This window comes from Chamaea fasciata, unplaced genomic scaffold (assembly GCF_029207755.1).
Source record: "Chamaea fasciata isolate MVZ Bird 193981 ecotype frontalis unplaced genomic scaffold, bChaFas1.0.hap1 SCAF_25, whole genome shotgun sequence".
In the NCBI taxonomy this organism is placed as follows: domain Eukaryota; kingdom Metazoa; phylum Chordata; class Aves; order Passeriformes; family Sylviidae; genus Chamaea; species Chamaea fasciata.
The window spans coordinates 4,047,636-4,067,814 of NW_027094110.1; the positions used below are offsets into that span (position 1 = coordinate 4,047,636).

Genomic DNA, 20,179 nt, shown 5'->3' on the forward strand with positions numbered 1-20,179 from the left:
TGGGGATTATACGGAGAACGCCAAACCCCAAAAAGCCTGGATTAGAGAAGAAAAGGATTTGAGTGGGTTGCTGCAATTAATGATTGTCAAGTGCCAGCAGCTGGGGCTGCTGTGGCTTCTTCTGGGGACGTCTTGTCCTTAGGTTTGCCAACCTGCCAGAGGCACTGCCAGCTCATGGCCCTGCTCCCCTGAGGCTCCTCCAGCCCAGGCAAAGGTCCAGGGGCTCGTGGCCAGCCTTTGACCCACCCGGTCAATCAGTTTTAATGGTCAGAAACTCTTCCCCTAAATTAAACACGGGACATTCCCAGGAAGGATGATGGTCTCAGAAAGGTTGTCCTCCCCTTGTGCCCCAGCAGAAGCCCTCAGAACGCTCCGTGCTGGGAAATTAATGCAGTTTTACCACTTTTTTATTGCAGTGTGCTTGGAATACACTTTTTTTGCTGCTGTAGCTGGTGCTGAGCTGCTGCCCCAGGGATGGTGTGACTGTCCCAGCGCAGGCAGGAGCTGCAGGGCCAAGGTCTGCTCCAAATGACCCTGTGTGCCCTTGCCCAGCCCCAGACCCTGCCAGCCTCTGTCATTATCACATTTTATGGCACCCACTGTGTTCCCTGAGCCCATCCAAAACCGCACAACGCACAACCCCTGCTTCCACAGGAGGAAATATTTCACCAGACAGGGCAGCACTTACAAATGAAATCATTTTATTGAGTTTCTGCTCCTACAGCGTGTGGCACATAAAGAGAATTAAGACACGAGGTGTGATGAGGAATGATGCGTTTACCCTTCACTGAACAAAGGATTCATCTCGCCCAGGAGCAATGCAAGCACCCCTCTCTGCCAGCCGTGATGTGCAGCCAGGGGTGACGTGGTGACATTTGGGAAAATGGAAACTGAAGTTGACCTGAGGATTGTGGCTGATGAGCACAGTCCTGCTGACCTGAGGGGAGGGGAGCCGGCTGCCTCGCTCGCGAATTCTACCTCGAAACCAAAATATTTGCTTTTGCCTAATTTAATCAGGGTGGGATAAACAGCACTAATGCACTTCTTAACTCAGAGAAAAATCCAGGATGAGGAAGTGTCCAAAATCCACAGCTGGCTGATAAAGATCAGCTGATTTAGCTGTAAAGCCAGTACTTGGGATATTCTAACTTTATTCTCGGCCTCTGCAGCCAAGAAACCAGCAAAGATTCATTTTTGATTTTTTCCAGAACTTGACCTTCCTTCAGGGCTTGGGCTGAGAAACTTTACTCTTTAAGGAAGTGCTGACAGTCTTAAGAAAAAAAGATTGGAAGCTTTTTTTAGCATCAGCCATGTTTCTGTATTTCCCTTTCCCCCTTGGGTCACCCTTTATTACTGGGATGAGAAATAGAGATCCAGTGGTCATTCAGGGCTGTCACCCTTTTCTGTAACATCTTCCCCCTTTTTCTCTGAATCCCACCTGTGGCAACGCTGTTCCCTCCACTCCAGATAACGCAGGGATGTCCTGGGGGATGAGCAGCAGCTACAAAGGGGGCTGAAGAAACTGTTCATGCAAATAGCTCTGGGGAGACTTCAGATACAGGGGAAAAAAAACCCAGGGTTCCCCTCCCGAGGAATCAACAGCATTTTTTTAAATATATGACAAAAGGAATTATGGGGTACACACTGCACAAACTTCTAAGAGCTCATGGACACCTCTACATGGACAGGAAACCCGGGGGCGCTCTGCAGGGCTGGGGTTGACCACGAGGATGGAGCTGCTGGTGGCTTGGAAGAGTCTCTCCCGTCTTCTGCCACGGCTTTCCGGTGGCCACTGTCCCCTGTCCCGGCCACCTCTGTCTCTGCAGACCCCTCCTCGCCCTTTCCCGCCTTCGCACACACTGAAAACTATTTTACACGTTATTTTACAGACCAAACTCCCAGCACATGTCTCAGTCCGCCTTCTCCCTCTGGAAACAGACCCGTACAGCAAAAGCCACGAAAATAACATCACCTTGGGAGACATATTAGACAAAAACATATTTGACCACAAAACGGGTTTCTACCTTTACTTACGCAGGAACAACTAGACCGGAAAGTCCCGCTGCTGCCACCGCCCCTCAGCAACCACTGAGACTGAAGGCCAAGTGCAAAAATTACTTGGTTTAGTCCCATTTTGCTGTCCCTGCTCTGGATCATGGTGTGGGGGGTGGTTTGGGGGAGGGACAGGAGCCCTGGCTGTCGAAGCTCGCTGCCCGGCCGTGCCACTGCGGGACAGAAGAGAAATCCAGTTAAGCAAACAGCAGAGTTTAAATCTGGGATTATTCCCAATCCTGCCGGACGTTTGGATGACTAATGTGATAAAAGTAGATAATATGATAAGTAGATAACTAATAGGATTAAGTAGAAACTGTTTCTTGTTTACATTAAGTTATATTTATGCATTTTAAAACTACTGTTCATGCGATTACACGTTAATTGATTGGTGCCTCTGTCTTGTGTTCAGCATGCACTTTTCAGGAATTGTGATTGGTTATAGTCTAGTGCTTCGTGGCCCTTCTTTATCCACTTCTTGCAGTGTTGGTATTCTGTTTCTCAGCCTCTTCTTTCTTGTTTTATAACAGTTTATGTCTTAGTAACCTTGATGAATTCCAGAGGGTTTTGATAAAGATGATTAAAGACGGTTTGGCTGGAGCACACTGTGGCCTAAGCTGTTCAAATGCATTGCTACAGCACCGTGCTGTCCACCTCCTCTTCCTCAGTCTTCCCATCCCATCCCATCCCATCCCATCCCATCCCATCCCATCCCATCCCATCCCATCCCATCCCATCCCATCCCATCCCATCCCATCCCATCCCATCCCATCCCATCCCTGCCCAACTCCTGCCCCGCTGTGTTCTCTCATCTGCTCTGCAAGTTCCAACTTATGCAACGCCCGTGTTTAACCACTCAGGAGGAGCTGCTGAACAATTTACTTTATTGCTTTGTAAATCAATACCCGATTGTGAGGATCCCTCACCAAAAAAAGGGAAAATGAACAGTGTCTGTGTGTGCTGTGAAGACAAAGTGCTCTCAGCTCTTCCTTGCTTTATTGCTGTTGTCTTTTTTGTTTAAAAATACTGTCTAAACTCAGAAGTACTTGAGTCTTTCCAGTCTGGTAATTTTACTCCACAGCAGCTCTGTCCACAGCACCGGAGACATTTCTCAAAGGGAAAATCAGATCAGAGACTCAGTGGATGGAGCAAACTTTTTTTTTTTTGCCATACTTAAGGGATCATAAATTATTTGTCATCTGCCTTGGGGGCTGTTATCATAATTCAAACCCATTATTCCTGAAGCTTTTGAGCACTTGCCCATCTCAGCATCTTGTTATATTAAATTCCAATGACAAATGATAGACATCTCCCAGAGACAACGGGAGGCAGAATTTCCACTGCCTGCATCAATTCCCTCCCCTCCCACAGCAGCAGAAACTCCTTGCTGGTTGATATTAATGTTTAAGCATGTATGAATTTCATTTCTCTGGGTGAAAACTCACTTGAGGAACCAGACCTCACGCTTTCCTTGGCAAAGCCACCTCAAATGAAGACTAGAGAGCAGCAGCCTGGTGCTCACAGGGAGGCTGAGCAGGGCAAGCAGGCTCTTGCAGATGATCCATGGCTTTGGAGTGGTCAAAAAATTTGCCCAATTTGCCCAGTTTCCTTCCCCAAAGAGACCAGTCAGTGTAAAGTAACTCACTGCACAGGTTTGCACTGAACAGCCTGTATTTCGTCAGGGGTGAAATTAATGAATGAAAAAGATGAGAAGCTGCTCCTGCCTAACAGCTGCCTTAAGGTAAGGAAACACTTTCTCCTGTTTCTCATGTCAAAAAGCTTGGCTAAAATCCCTGAGGAATTGATAATACGGGCACAACCTCCCCTTGAGAATTGCCCATGAGCAGATTGCAGAAATTACAACAGAAACGGGCTTTTGGCAGAGCCTTCCCCGTGCTCTTGGCCTCGTGCTGTCTGCATGACAATGACAGCGCTGCTACCCCAAAAATGTGACGAAAACTCCTCCAAGAGTAGGTCCAAATGAGCAGAGAGGAACCTGGAGATGCTTTTCCTTCATTTAATTAGAGAAAGTGGGCCAGGCATCGTGTAGCCAACAGTCAGAAACCGGGACCAGTTCAGTCAAAACCAAACAAGCCCGCAAGTCCGGAAGGGCTTATCTTTACAGACAAATGATTATTCTTCATTTTGGGCATGACTTGGCTCTCAGCAGAGTTATCAGTTTTTATCTGGAGCAATGTTTTAAACAAATAAATGCTCCCCTGCTGAACGTCAGAGGCACTTGGCAACATCAAAGCGCCGTTTTGCACCGCGCTGATGATGCGACTCTGCGATAGCAGGGTTTGTCTTTCACAGATAACAGGGAAAACCCCCGTTTTCAGAAGTTCCCTTCAAAGCCTGGAAGAACGAGCTGTAATTTCCTTTTTCCCTTTGTGCATGCATCCCTGAGCCTGGCTGAGGGGTGGAGGAATGCAGAAGGACCATGGGTGGGGTGGCTGAAGCACCCGCAGAGGGAGCAGCTGCCAGCGAGGCCTCGGGGCTGAACACTGGGAACAACTTGTGCTGAGGGGAAGAATTTATTGTCAGAATAACCCCACAAAGAGGGATTCTCCCTTTCTGCTCAGAAACTCGACTTCTGAACATCTGTGTGAGCAGGATAGTGCTTAAAAGCCTGTAATTAATGATTCATTTGCACATGTTCTCCATGTTCCCTCTTTAATGATGATGGTCATTAGAGAAGTGCAGTCATTATGGTTTGTTATTCACTGTTGATAAATATGGAGCAACCAAAGACATGACGCGCATCTGAAGCGTTTCCCTTTTCACTGGAGCCTTTCCCAGCAGTGAAAGCGAAGAGGGAGAGGCACCAGCTCGTGGAGGAAGGGCCCAAGTTGCTGTTGGCACAGAAATGAGGGGTTGGGCCATGTTAGCCCAGAACTGTGGCTGCTGGGACAGGCTGGAGCTGCCCAGGTCCTCATGGTGGACAAAGAATCATGGCCCAACACAGGAGGAGGCCACGGGTCCTACACTATGGGTCCAACCATCCATCCATCCATCCATCCATCCATCCATCCATCCATCCATCCATCCATCCAACCATCCCTCCATCCATCCAACCATCAATCCATTTATCCATTTATCCATTTATCCATTCATCCATCCATCCCTCCATCCCTCCATCCCTCCATCCATCCATCCATCAATCCATTTATCCATCCATCCATTTATCCATCCATCTATCCATCCATCCATCCATCCATCCATCCATCCCTGCTGTGGCAGGGTAAGGGGGTCAGGGCTGGACCATCCTCCCGAAGGAGCACAGCTCTGGTGACGTTTTCCTGGTAAATTCACCATAAACTCCGACTCCGAGTCGTAGTTAAAATATGGTGGGAGCTCCTTCTCCATGCCAAAGCTTTTCCAAGGCGCACCAGGCAGGGTGTTGGTTAGCAAAGAAATTCCACATTCCCACAGTTTTCTCCCCCCTGAGTGGTGGGGATGGGGGGTGGGACCCCAACCACAGCATGGGGAGATGGCAGCGCCTGGAGCAGCTCTGTGTTCCCTGCACACTGTTCCAGTCACCCATCCCTCCACTTAGACATCAAAGGGACATCAATCCTGGCTCCCTCGCCTTGGTCTGAGGTCAAGCACTCAATCAGGGAAGACTCAGATGGAGCCAGAGGCTGTTATTGATGGTCAGAGCACACAGAGACCATCACAAGGATCAACCGGGAAGCAAACGCTCCATTTGCTGCTGCCAGGACCAAACCTGGGAGATGAAGATGAAGGAGACAAAGAGGAAGATGAAAATGATGGCTCAGGATGCCAGCACAGCCTGAGTTCACCCCCGCAAAGGGTGAGGAAGGCATGAAGGGCCAGCAGTTCTCCCCCAGCATCCTCAGGACAGATGGACAGAGAGCCAGCAGCCCAGAGAGCCTGGAAGGATTCAGCCGATGCACAGAGACCCAGACCTGGGATTACAGGACCAAAACCCCAAATTTCTTTTCAAAGATACCCAAACACAACATGGAAAAGATGATGCAACGTCTTGTAACCAGCAAATACCATTTCCCATTAATTTCTCCCCAGGAGCCTGTGCCTTTTCTGTTCGGTTTTTCTTTTAGGCTGCACTGGGGATTTGCAGACAGCAGCGCTAAAACCTAAAAGGGCAAATAAACACAGGGACCATTTGCTTGCTGGCTCTGTGTACCAGTTTGTGGCAGAAATACCAGAACAGATGATCAGAGGGTTTTTTCTTTCCTTTTAAGCAGAGCTCCTGACCTGTGCACTGGGGGGTGAAATGATTCACTCAGTTTTTTTCCAGAGTCTTGGGGGCTCAGCCATGGTTTTCAAAGTATATTTTAAAAGGTGAGTCATCTTCCATGTCTTCCTTGTTTCTTCTGTGTTTCATCATAACAATGATGCCTTTTTTTTTTTTTTTTTTTACTTTTTCCTTAGTGATTTTCAAAAACTTTACAGGAGTTTTTTCTTTCAAAACCCCACCTGCATCTGAAAAATAGTGCAGTAAAGCCATAAAAATTGCAGCCTGGAGAAGGAACTCCTGCCCCTGGGTCAGCCATGGCAGCTGGAGTCACACAGAGAGGGTGCTACAGATGCCAAGAGGGCAAATGAGAGATCAATTCCATTTCTGCTGAAGCTTTGTGGCTGCTGGTCCCTACTCCCCGTGGCAGTGGGAGGTGACACCCGGAGCCCGTCCAGGGCCAGGGGAAGGGGAATGAAATCCTGGGGCTGCTCAGCACCCAAAGGCAGAGTTAGCACTGCACATAAAGTGCACAAGCGTTCAGTTCTGCTCTGACTCACCCCAGTCCTGCACAGCTGATCCCTGTGCTGATTCACAGCTCACAGATCACCTCTAACGAGGGAGGGTGAATTTTCAGGTGTCCACTGGCTGAGATATCCACCTCCACCCTCTCTTCTGCTGAAATATCAACAGGCAGGTTTTCCTTTGTGTGTAATCGACCTGGGCTGGGACAGAGGGCACTGAGCACAAACTGACTTCTAGATCATACAATGGTTTGTGATGGGAAGGAACTTAAAGCTCATCCAGTTCCCACCCCCTGCCATGGGCAGGGACACCTTCCACTGTCCCAGCTTGCTCCAAGCCCCTTCCAGCCTGGCCTTGGGCACTTCTAGGGATGGGGCAGCCACAGCTCCTCTGGACACCCTGTGCCAGGGCCTTTCCACCCCTTTTTGTTGGAGGAAAGAGCAGATTTCGAAGAAAGGCAGGGTCTGTACATTAATTCACACTGCTGTGGAGTCTCAGCAAGCCCAGTGTCTGCCTTTCAGTGCAGCTCAGCACTGAGCTTCAAGGGGAAAATGAGATGCTTTTTGTTAAGTACTTATTCTGTGGCTTTGAGGGAAAATACCTCCTCAGCCCCAGATACACTGGGAGGTTTTATTGCCTTTATTATCGTATCACTGGCCTCAAATGCTGCTGCTTTTTGCTCATACTTGAAGTGTCAAAGGCGTGTGTGCCCTTTTCCACATCTCTCTCCTCCAGATATTATGACCTAAATCAGGCAAAGCCAAAGAGCTCTATAGAAGCGTGAGAAATTGGAGTGCAAGGGGGAAGAAAATGCAAGGGATGGACGAAATGGTACCCAGGCATTTCAGCCCTATTTTATCATCTGGGGTTGCATCAAGTCAATCTCTTTCTCTGGAGATGCTTAGAGCAATTACATTTGTTCTATTTATTCTCCCTCAAAGGCTCGGAGATGAGTCAACAGAAAAATCTTTTAGGATTAAAAATTGAAACTTGAAATAGGCAATATCCCTGGACAATTTGTTCTGCAATCAGAGCAGCATTCTCTTTCCTTACTGCTCTCAATCTCTAATTTAAAAAGGAAAAGAAAAAAAAAAAAAGAAAAAGAAAAGAAAAAACCCAAAATGTAACAGTCACATCTGTAAATACAGTTCTTCTCAGTCTCGCTCGCGAGCTCAAGGAGCTATTTCGAGGCAATACAGAAATACATGTTTTCTAGAGTTCATTTCTGGTGAGAAAAGTCCCTCAGCTCTGCTCAGAGAATCCCAGGCGAGAACAGGAGCTCTGTGAAAGCCTGGAGCCAGCCCAGGCCCACACAAACACAAGCACTGCAAGGGAAGGACAACCCCACGCACCTCCTTGAAGGATTTCTTCACCTCCACCAGCGGGTGCCAGTGGGCGATGGGCTTGCGGGGGTAGGCCAGCATCTCGTTCCAGTGGTCTCTGCCCAGCCCCTCGGCGTTGACCCCCACGCGGCAAACCCCGATGATCTCGTTGTGGCCCACCCTGAGGAACAGAGAGAAGCAGCAAAATCACCATCCATCCATCCCTCCATCCATCCATCCATCCATCCATCCATCCATCCATCCATCCATCCCTCATCCATCCATCCATCACACCCCTCTCCTCTCCTCTCCTCTCCTCTCCTCTCCTCTCCTCTCCTCTCCTCTCCTCTCCTCTCCTCTCCTCTCCTCTCCTCTCCTCTCCTCTCCTCTCCTCTCCTCTCCTCTCCTCTCCTCTCCTCTCCTCTCCTCTCCTCTCCTCTCCTCTCCTCTCCTCTCCTCTCCTCTCCTCTCCTCTCCTCTCCTCTCCTCTCCTCTCCTCTCCTCTCCTCTCCTCTCCTCTCCTCTCCTCTCCTCTCCTCTCCTCTCCTCTCCTCTCCTCTCCTCTCCTCTCCTCTCCTCTCCTCTCCTCTCCTCTCCTCTCCTCTCCTCTCCTCTCCTCTCCTCTCCTCTCCTCTCCTCTCCTCTCCTCTCCTCTCCTCTCCTCTCCTCTCCTCTCCTCTCCTCTCCTCTCCTCTCCTCTCCTCTCCTCTCTCCTCTCCTGCCATCACCACAGGTAATTACAGCGCTCCTCAAATTATTTCTGCAGGTCAGTCCATTCACAGAGGTGTGAGTGGTGCTCTACAGCAAGAATAACCCCAGGTTCAGTTATGCATAATTCACACACCCAGTGCTGCTTAGACTGACATTATTTGTTTTCTAGAATGGGTTGCAGGACAAATAAATAACCAAGGGGAACACGGCTCTTGCTCAAGGAAATGCCATAAAGCAAGGACCAGCTTTGCCAAACTCGTTATTTTTCCATAACCGTAAATACCAATGTCACTGTGGCAATAAATCACCATCGAGGCTGTGGAAAACCCTGTGGAAAATTGCATTTGAGCAGGAAAATCTGCACCCAATGGGATGCTCTGCCCTGCAGCTCTCCAGAGCCTCCCACCTACCGATCGTAATCCATGACGGAGATAAGGAGGCTGACTTGATCCATGTTCTCGGGGGGAATGTCAAAGATTATTGCTTCGTTGTAGGTGGGATTAAGTGTGTTTTTCTTTATGGTGGTTTTCTTCTTTTTCAGCCTTCGCCCGTCACAGAGCAAAGACACTTTGACATATGGATCTAGGGAGGAAGAGAGAGGAGAAGACCTTTTGTTGATGGAGCTGTGTTTTTGTTACTGCTGCAATATAGAAACAGCTTTATCAGAGGATGGGCTGTGAGCTCCCATGAGCCAGAGGTGCTCTTCAAATGGACTTTTAGGGAAAAAAAAGTTTGTTTGCAGACCAGTAAAACCCTCCATTTCTCACTCTGGTGTGGGTGGTGACCTGAGGTTCAGGCATCAGAGAACCAGCACAGCATTTTTATTATTGCAGAAAGGCTGAGCTGACTTCACCTGAAGTCTCAATTCTCAGATATTTCATATGGCATTAAGCTCCAGCTGAGCAGAAACATTTTCTGCAAAGGTCTCTGTTGTTACTGCTTTTTGTACAACGCAATTCAAATAGTCTGAAGTTGGTGTCTGGAAAAAGAAAGTGGGTTTTATGATGAAAAGCAGAATTTGTTGAATTTGCAAGTCAGCTCTTTGAAACTGCGAATACAGACAGCCTTCAGGTGGCTGTGATCCTCAGGTTTGACCACTGGCCACTGTACAGGGGAATGCACATTCCAGTGGGATTTATGCAGCTGGCCCATGATCCTTTCCTGATCTTGGGGTGAAAGAGTTGATCCTGGCTATAAAGGGTTCCAAGAGATCCAAGTGTCCAACCCAAGAGATGGATCAGAGCTCCGGCCCTGCAAACCCTCCAGTGGGCTGAGAAACAAGCGACAGATAATTCTACTTTAAAAATTTTTTTGCACTTAAAACACAGACAAAGCCTTTTCAGGTATTTCTGTGATGGTTCACCCACCATCTACTGAGGATACAGTGAGGGCAGAGGAGGAAATGTGGATGCGAGAGGATCCTCCTCAGCCGCTACACACCTACCTGAGTAACCTGTGATGTCCATAGCTTTGAGATTCCTGCATTTAATGACTGTTAAGGTGAGGCGACCTGCAGTTGGCAAATAACAAAGGGAAAACATGATCTCGCCCAGGTCCACGCTTTCCTTCAATAAAACAGAGAACACATTTTGTTGGAAAGGTGCAGAACCAGCCAGGTGCCTCCTCCCCCACCCCAGCATTTCCTCTGTTCTGTCATTTGGAGCAAAGGGCACTTTACTTTAGGGTGATTCCAGTGCACCCCAACACAATTTGGCTAAAAATGAATACAGAGAACGGGAAAAATAGGTTACACCGTCACAGCTTAGTTAGGGACAATCTTCCTCTGCCTCAGTGGAGTCTGTGCTTCCTCTTGCAACTCCCAGCCATGCACAGCTAATGCACAGCTGAGGCACTGCTGCTCCAGTGCTCACACAGAGGAGCTGGGATATCTCACACCAAATCAATGCAGAGAGGAAATCAAATTAGTACCAAGTCTTGTTTGAATGTACGGTACGTGTCTCCAGTGCCTGGTTCCTCCAGGAATGTGACAAACACAGGGAGGTGACAGAAAGATGAGCTCCTGACATGCAGTAGCGTCGTGTTCTCTGGCCGCGCGCTGCAAAAATCTCCTCAGAAACTTTCCATGACAGCCAGTGCCACCAGCTCATAACATCACAGACTGGTTTGGGTTGGAAGAGACCTTGAACATATTCTAGATTCAACCCCCTGCCGCGGGCAGGGATGAATTCAGTAACGAAGGTTTGTGACCGACAGTGCCCCACATTTCTGCAGAAAATGAAAACGTCTTGGACAAACACAGCGGTTTTCTCTGAAGCTGGGTGTGAGTTTTTGGGCAGTTACTGACTGGGGGTGGGGGGCAAAGCTTTAAACCAGAAGACAGCCAAGACGGGTCTGTTGAGCTTTTAGTTTGTGATGTGTCTACATTTGGACCACCAAGCCCTCTGAGGTGCCCTCAAGGAGCTGGCACGGCATGGGGCTGTGAGCGTGTGAGTAGAAATGGGGAATTAACCAGCAGATGGCACTCAGAAATGTTTGGTACTTTTAGATTGCACAGAGGCCAACACAATTTACTCTTTTAGTGCCCCATCAAGTAACTTTTATCCGTGGCTCTTAGCACTTCTTGTACGTGCAGCTTCATCGACTACACCTCCTAAAAGCCCTTTCCATCATTGCCTTGCCCACGGGAATTCAGAGAAAAATAAACAAACCAAATGTCTTATTTAAACTAGAAAGAATCATTATCCGAAGTCAGCGGAAAGATTTCCAAACACCTTCTAAAAATGGATTTTTTAAAAAGATCTTATTTTCTACATACAGATCCCACATCTGTAGAGCAAACAACCCGTTTATTTTCAGAAACAGTGCGTTTGATTCCTTTCAATGTGATATAATGATCTGCTGAAAAGAAATTGTCGCTGTTAGGAGTGGAGTGATGGAACTAGAAAGACAAGTAAATGCACTTAAAGCTTTGCTAAGTGTTAGGGGAATAGATCTTGTTGATGGATGAGGTTTTTGCCAAATTATTTCCTGCTCATTCTCAGGTAAGGCAAAGATTAAATCTTTATTCCACTTAGATGTGCAGAATACTAATGAATATTATATAAAATTTTGATTGGGTCTGTTCTTTCATGCATTCTTTGTTCTTAGTTGGTGTGGGAGAGACGAGGGCAGGAGACCTTGGACAAGATGTCAGAAGAGAGCAGCCCTGTGTGAGATGCTGAGAGCACCCTCTGGACACTATCTCATCTTCTATTCCTCTCCTTGCACTGAGAGGACCCGTTCAGGGTATAAAATGAACATAAATTATTCTTTGACCTCATTGTATCAGGTCAAGAGATTTTTTTCTTTGCAACCATAAATACAAGAGAGCAAAGTGTGTCCTGTGGGTACATTATTTTCTTGCAGATTATAGACATTGGGACATTTCCAAAATTCATATCAGTACCTTTTAGGAAATAATGGAAGCTCTGAATCAATAGACTTGAAACCAAAGATGTTTCCCTGATTCACAAGCTGTAGAGTCATTAATTAAGCAGCTGAGTGCTGGCTATTTGACCAGCTCAGTGCTTAAGTGTGTTCCTACCCTCTTACCCACACCATTGATCTCATGCATTATTAGGCACCCAGAGCTTTCTTGGGGTTTTATGCAAACTGTATTTACCCTTCTCAATTTTGATTAAGCAGAAATGTCCTTGGGCGTGCTACAGCTGGCTGAGATGTTCCAGGAGCAGCACATTCCTTAAGAATGGCACGGAGAGGATGAGGGGATGGAGCCAAACGTGGTGCTGGACGTGTCTGTGGCAGCTCTGCTGGGCTGTCGAACAGCACATCTTGGGCATGGGGTTGGCTCTGCTCCCCTCACACCACCCCTGGAAGCTTTTCCCTCAACAACCCTTCTGCTGGTGTACCTCCACCTGCTTTTGTGGGCTTTTCCCCCATTAAATGAGATTATTTAGCCAAGAAAACATCCACTATTTACTTGCAGAACCAACAGGCAGGTTCCTCCGGGAAGCGTCAGCACATCAGGTGCACTTTGCTCCCCTTGCAGCAGCCTCTCTCTGGGTGAAGGATGTGCCTGGTGCCTGCTTGCCTCTCCGCCAGCATTTCTGCTTTCATTACCATCCATCAATCACAACAGCCGTGGCTGTTTGCGGGTTGGAAGCCAAGAGCTGTGAGCACCCTGCTAACTCAAACTGTTGCTTTTCCTCATGGTTGATCCTGCGCCCCCTTCCCACAGCCCTCCCAGGCAAGATGCTCAAAAGGCAGCACAGCAGCTGCTCCCAGCACGCTGCCAGCTCTGCCCCAGGGTGCCTGGCAGGCACCACCTCCATCCCTGTGTCCCCAGGCTGGCCAGAGCTCTCCGTGCCCTCCCAGGGCAGCTCCAGCCCCGGAGCTGTCGGAACCCTGGAGGCTGAGAATTTCAGGCTTTCGGTGCTAAAAGGCACTGATCCTCAAGCAAGCACCACATTTGACCTGAGAGCGTGGAACAGGCTTCCGAAATGGAGTGATAGCACTGGGATTGTGGGTGTGTGGCTTGAATAGAAGTGTGCAATGCCGCAGGGTGCAAAAATTGGGATTTAAATTCTCAGTATGTTGTAATATATATAAAGCAGCACGGAGGATTTGGGCCATTGGCTAAGTTCTTCTTTCACCTTCTTCTTCGTGGTTTTGGGTGTTTTTTTCTAACTGGGTGAAAAGGTCCCCATTGTAGACCTTGGGTGGTCAGTTATTGGGTTAAAAGTATAAATTACATAGGCGCCATCTCATTACTGGGTAATTAAAAGATCATGGAAAGAGGTAGAGACAGAGCCGTTTTCTACCTTGTTGGCTGGAGCTCACAACACGTGACAATGTGCTAGAGACAAGAATTAATAAACAATTGAGTCTGAACATGAGAAAACTGCATCTCCTGTGCTTTAACCCCGGCCCTAACACAAGAAAAAGAAGATAAGAAAACCAACACTGAGCCATCTTCCAAGGTGATGCGTCCCCTGAGTGCCCTGGGACCGTGTCCCTGTTGGGGACAGCAGCACAGGACACGGGGCTGGGCACACCTGCTGAACTTCACCCTGCAGCAGGAGAATGAGCACTGGTGGAAGTCACCAAGGGTTGGTGCAGCTGGTGGAGAGCACAGTGCGGGGGGAAAAAGAGCACCGGAGTTACAAAGCAAATGTTTTCTGGCACTGCTGGCCATAAATATAAATAAATATTTATGTTTGACAGTTCCCTCCTCGGCACAGAAAGCAGGGGAGCAAAGGTAGGATTTGAGCTATGAGGGAAGCTGCAGGACAGATTTTTGCAAGTTGTGGCGTTCTGCCAGTCACCAGGAAAGATGTGACAGGGCCCACGCTTCCAGCCACGGGGGTGGGGATGTCTCATCTTTCAGTCTCAGAAATAACAATGTGAAATGACAATGACAATGGCTGATTTGGTGTCCAGCTGCAGAGCAGGTCAATCGTTCATTCGCCCTGAGGACCAGCCAGATCCTCCTGGGAGGGCAGTGGAGGAGCAGACAGCTATTATGGAGAGGTTAATGTCACTGCTCTGCACTCCCTGATCAATGTGAGCACTTGGCTTCTCCTGCCAGATCCGTGTGACATGGAAGGGGCTGGGAGTTTTCCTCCCTGCGACTGGCTTCTCTTCCAGAGGGAATTCGACAGAACTACTAAAAGAGCCAAATCCAGCTCTGGAAGAGCTGTCAGCAGCACATCCAAGGGGCTGGTACCGGCCCCTCAGAGCTCTCCCTTGCTGTATCATGTGACGCTTTAAGCTTTTAGCTTTTATATTTTTCAGACCCTGTACTGCATTAGTGCATGACTTGGAACTCCATATAGAGTGTCAGTAAGGTCTCTTCACATTTTGGGCAGACTAAACAATCCTTCAGGCCTGAGAACCAAGGACACCCTCTGCCCCAGGCCCTGAAAAGTATAAACAACAAGTGAATCGGGGGGTGGAAGCAAACTGGGGGAATACGACTTCATGTAATAACCCTAATTCATAACCCTAATCACAGAAAACGACCTAAACCCATGAATAAGAAGGAAGAAGAAGGTGAAGAAGGACTCAGACAATGCCCAAAATCCTCCATCCTGCCCTTTACATACTACTATATACTGAAATCTTAAAATCTAAGTTTCCATAATTCCAACAATTATCTGAAGCTGTAATTGGACAATTAACCCCTGATATGCAAACAGACCAAACTTATATCTGTCTGAGAAACTCGTGACCATCATCCACCTTGGCTGTAACCTCTGGGAGGCTTTTGCACTGCCCAAGGTGTATCTATTGAAAGCTTTTAAATAAATAAATACCCACTTTATTCTCTTAACTCTGTCTAGCCTCTGTTCCAGGTAGCCACTCCAAGGCGTTACCTGTGCACCTGCTGTGGCTGCAGGTCCCTGGGGCTAAGGGGAGGCAAGGAACCCATCAGCTGGGAGCAGGATTTATCCCTGGGATGGAGGATTGATCCCTGTGCAGAGCCCCCACCCTGCCCAGCAGACACTCACCGTGGTGGCATACTGAATGTCCCTCCAGATGGAAGTCTCCCGGGAGAGGTCTGAGTCCTCGAACAGGTTCTCCAAGATAACTTCTCCTATCATGTCGTGCCTGGAGAACCTGTCAAAGTCAAAGACGCTCAGGTGGAGCTTCCTGCTCGCCAGCTCCTCGTGGGGCACGGGGAAGTGGAAGGACTCATCAAAGGTGGGGTTCAGAGTCTTCCTGTGCACCCGCGTCTGGAACTTGCGCTTGCGGTCGGGCAGGAGGTAGATCTTCACGTAGGGGTCCGAGCTGCCGCAGAAGTCTTTGGCTGGCAAGTCAAAAGCCCTGAGGATTCGGACAGTCAGCGTCTCGTTCTCGTAGTCGTACTTGAGAGTGAAGTTGATTTTCCCGCAGGTTTTCTCTGCCTCTTTCTTGGGGTCCTCGGTGTCCACAGTCTTTTGTTTGTAGAGCTCGGGCTTGATGCGGCCGATGCTGGTGGGCTGCTCGGCCACGGCCGGCGGCTCCAGGCCGTAGTCCATGCTGGACACGTGCATCTGCCGGGGCAGGTGCCTCTTGAAGGAGATGTGCCTGCAGGAGGAAGACACCGACAGCTCTGTGCGTTTCCCAGCACATGGCTCTCCTTTTCCTCCCCTGGACTCAGAAGGCAAGAGAGCACAGAACGAGTTCTGTAGGTGCTCCTGGCCTCTGCGCTGAAACCATGCGTGTTGTGGAGGTGAACAGAGGGGAACACCTCCAAAAACCTTCAAGGAACCAATCCAGTGAATTTCTTAAACTCCAGAGTATTTGCCACAAGCTGTGCGTTCTCACCTGTGGCCAAGTCAGCACACAGCTGAACAGATGGGCCCCAACAACTCCTTACCCAAGTCACGGACAGCACCACGTGGAGGCTTCCCCCACCCTCAGTCCTGACACTTTCAAGACACTGGCACTAAACTCTCAGGCAAAAAAAAACCAAACCAAACCCAAAACCCACCCACTTTTTTGCTTTTTATTTTTGGTGAGAGAACCATGACCAGTTCAGAAGCTGAGGCTTTATTCATAGAGCCGCAGAATGGTTTGGGTTCAGAGGGTTTTAAAGCTCATCTCATTGCATACCCTGCCACGGGCAGGGACACCTTCCCCTAGATCAGCTTGCTTCAAGCCCTGTCCAGCCTGGCTTTGCTGGGCATTGCTGCTTCCAGACTTTTCCAACAGACTCATCAGGAACTGATAGATAATTGTTGACAGGGAGGGAGGCACAGCCTCGTTGGGAAGCATCTCTTGCCTTGAGCTCTCCTCCAGCACAAGCTGTATGTAAGCAGAGCTTTATCTGAACAAAGCATAAAAGCTTTCTGTGGACTGAGGGCATTATTTCAGATTATCTGGTGTTTACAAGAGCAGTTTATAGAGTTATTTAACCAAACCAAGAACTCTACAGCCAGAGCATTAGCTTTCAGTGATACGTGGTGCTTGGCAGGTTCCTCAGGGGTATTTTGGACAGGGTTAGGCTGGGCTGTGAATCAGAGGAACCTGCCAAAGAGAAAGTGGGTTTGAAACCTGCCCACGTACAGCCAAGTCTCACTTTGTTTGTCCTAATTCAGACTGGCTGAGGGGTTTTTTTCTCCTCTGTTGGAAAGGTGTAATAAAAGCAGAAGGAGCCTGTGCATGCAGAGAGGTAATCAGCTGCCCAAGAAGCAGTGTGGAAAAATAAAAGAGTGTGGCTCACAAACGCAGGTGGCACCGTGCTGATCTAACTCAGCTCCTTCAAACAGGGGGCTGCCACTGGTGCCTCACTAATCCTGCAAAAGGGCAGCCAATTTTCTGAGCAGTGCCTGATTTCCCTGCCACACTCCTGTGCACATCCCAGGCACGGCCAGCGAGGCAAACAGAAGTGCTGGGGCACAGCCAGAACCCTGTGATCCCTCTTTCCTGTCCCCGTTTCACCGCCTCCTGTGTCAAGGAGAGATGCTGCATTTCACAGGATGGTTTGTGTTGGACAGGAACCTCAAAGTTCACCTCATTCCACCCCCTGCCATGGGCTGAGGCGCCTTCCACTATCCCAGGCTGCTCCAACCTGGCCTTGGACACTTCCAGGGATGGGGCAGCCACAGCTTCTCTGGGCAAACTCTGAGTAAAGAGCCCCTTTCTAACGTCTAACCTAAATCTCTCCTCAGTATCCATGCTGAGAGGGTGTCCCAAGGTTCACACAGCCTTTCCCTGTCTTCCTGAGGATGATGTTGATGTCTCTGTCCCCATCTGAGCACAAGCATCGAGCGCAGCTGGGTCTGGCCCTCTGCAGCCAGTGATCCATCAATTGTGCTGATTTAATTGTTTCTGCCAGGAGCCACAACATCGAGAGAGAGCCAAAAGGTCTAATTCTGTCTGACAGGGTACATCATTGATACTTCAGCCTGCCTCTCGCGTTGGAACAAAATTAAAGTGGCCAAAGCATGCGGGTGACTTGACACAATGAGGTCAAGTTGCAGTAACAGGACTCGAATCTTTGATTTTTTAAAAGAGCCACAGTGAGCCAGTCTTAACACATTCATTGGTTTCTGGCCAAGCTTCGGGCAGGAACCTGGGGTGTAGGTGCTCTCTTTAGTCTCCCTGATGGTATCTGAACCTCTGGCTCCGTCCAACAACCCTCTCACCTCTGCAGCTGCTCACAGAGCAGTGTCCCTGCTGAGCACCCCACTCCTGCTGAGCACCCCATCCCCACCCAGCAGAATCATGGAATATCCTGAGCTGGAGGGGACCCACAAGGATCATCAAATCCAGCTCTTACCCCTGCACAGACACCCCAACAATCTCACCCTGGGCATCCCTGAGAGCTGTGTTTAAATGCTCCTGGAGCTCTGGCAGCCTCGGGGCCGTGTCCATCCTCTGGGGAGCCTGGGCAGTGCCCAGCACCCTCTGGGGGAAAAACCTTTCCCTGATCTCCAACTCCACGCTCCTGACACAGCTCCAGTTGTTCCCTGGGTCCTGCCCCTGTCACAGAGAGCAGAGATTGGAGCTGCCCATCAGGGAGGAGCTGCAGCCCCTGATGAACTCCAACCTCATGATGAACCCTCATGATCGAGCTCCTGATGAACTTCTCCAGGCTGAGCACCCCATCCCATCCCATTATCCCATCCCACCCCACCCCATCCCATGGATCCCATTATCCCCTTATCCCATCCCTCACCTGGTGGAGGACGCCGGCTCCGTGGTCTGCCTCTGGATCCGCGTGCGCCGCATGATGTGATCCTTCATGGACATCTGGACCTCTGCAGGGATGTCCGGGGAGGTGTGGCTGATCTTCACGGCCGCCTCCAGGAAGCTGATGGCCCCCGTGTCCTTGAGCTTGTCTGCCATGCTGTCCTTGTGGCCTGCCTCGCTCCTCAGCACGGCCAGGTGGGAGGAAAGGGCCTTGCTCCTCCAGGGAACCCAGCACAGCTTCCAAAAGAGAAACACAAACACTGCCACCAGGGCCAGGCCACACACAATGACTATCACTGCAAGGAGGCTGACGGAGAGCTCTGAGGGAGAGAAGGACAGCGACAGGGAGGGACGGGGAAGAAGAAAAGAAGAGACAGATGGTGAGAACATCATGAGGAAAAGGAAGAAATGGTCCAAACTGACTTAAATCACAACTAATGGAGAGCTCTTAGAATATTCTTCAAGCCAGAGCCAAGTCCAAGTGAGCGCCCCCTGACAGGCTCGGGACACACCTGGGGAGAAAATGGGTGTCTCCATATGGGCAGAGATGTGAAGTTTGACACCCTGATGCTTAAACTGCCTATAAAATACCATCCTTGGTTTGTTCTGTGGCATCAGCAAACTGCTGAGTCTGAAATCAAGAAGATCTGTACAATTCCATTACAGAAACAAGCTCGGGTGCTGTGCCACAGAAAGCGCGTTTTGCTTCGTGTCACAGCTGCTCAGGCACAGGAATGAAAAAAATCCATCTGCCAGGGTCCTGGAAGTGGATTGCTCCTGTACTATCGGCACCCACATCTTGTCCAGATGTGCCCGTAGGGAATAAAAAGTAAATACCAACACCAAGGGAAAAATAATCACAAGCTGCTGATGCAGAGAAACCAAATATAGCAGAAGTTTGTTGGGAAAGTGCTACACTGAGCCTTCCTCACTCTGAACAGCACAGGAGCTGCGTGTGTGCTCTGATGCTCTGAGACACTTTTACCTCATGTGTGGTGTATTTCAGTCTTTTTCTGGAAACAGCTTCAATACGTGTGGCTGACGAATCAGGAAAAATGGAAAATGGAAGATATATATATATATGTGTGTGTGTATAAATATATATATATACATACGTATATACATCATCTAGGCTGTGAAATGATTCACAGCACTGCACAAAGAGAAAACATTGGCTATTTTTGCTTCCTTTTCTACAGCATATTAATTCCCAGATTCCCATCCAGACCAAAACTCCGAGACATCAGGATTCCAAGGAATAGCAGTCCCCGATGGCGGAGGCAGGCTTTGTTCTGGGGGTAAGTCTGCAGGATGGACAATTCCATCATGGATTGCTTTCAGCTCATGGACAATTCCTTGGTTGCCTGCTGTGGTATTTGTAGTGCCCAATAAAGCCACACTCCTTAAATTACCCAAGTGCAAGTCAGGACAGAAAGACAAACAAAAAACCACCAAAAGCCCCAGAAGTTCTTATGGAATAAACAACCTCTTACCCACCCTATTTATGTCTATTCTTGGACCATAAATGTTTGGTGTGAATCTGAATTCCCTACCTGAGCCCCACGGAATGGGGTGGGTGCCCTGTGCATTTCTGAGCTGGGGAACTCCCCCTCTGTGCTGCATCACAGCTGCTCTAAACGTGATTCCTGGTGTGCTTTACCTTAAACGGGAGCCATAAAACACCTTCTGTTCCCTTCGATCACACAGTTTA

The 20,179-nt window shown here is 48.9% G+C and overlaps 1 protein-coding gene across 1 annotated transcript in view; it reads right to left on the reverse strand.

Annotated features, from left to right (window-relative positions):
- Positions 1–684: 684 nt before the first annotated feature.
- SYT6 (synaptotagmin 6) overlaps positions 685–20,179 on the reverse strand; it is a 37,010-nt gene continuing 17,515 nt past the window's right edge. The window contains exons 2-7 of the mRNA XM_066204025.1: positions 18,455–18,788; positions 15,300–15,858; positions 10,274–10,394; positions 9,240–9,411; positions 8,149–8,299; positions 685–2,225 (exon numbers count right to left, since the gene is read on the reverse strand). Coding sequence (XP_066060122.1) covers positions 2,154–2,225; positions 8,149–8,299; positions 9,240–9,411; positions 10,274–10,394; positions 15,300–15,858; positions 18,455–18,788 — 1,409 coding nt within the window. The 3' untranslated portion in view covers positions 685–2,153. The remainder of the gene's footprint in view (positions 2,226–8,148; positions 8,300–9,239; positions 9,412–10,273; positions 10,395–15,299; positions 15,859–18,454; positions 18,789–20,179) is intronic.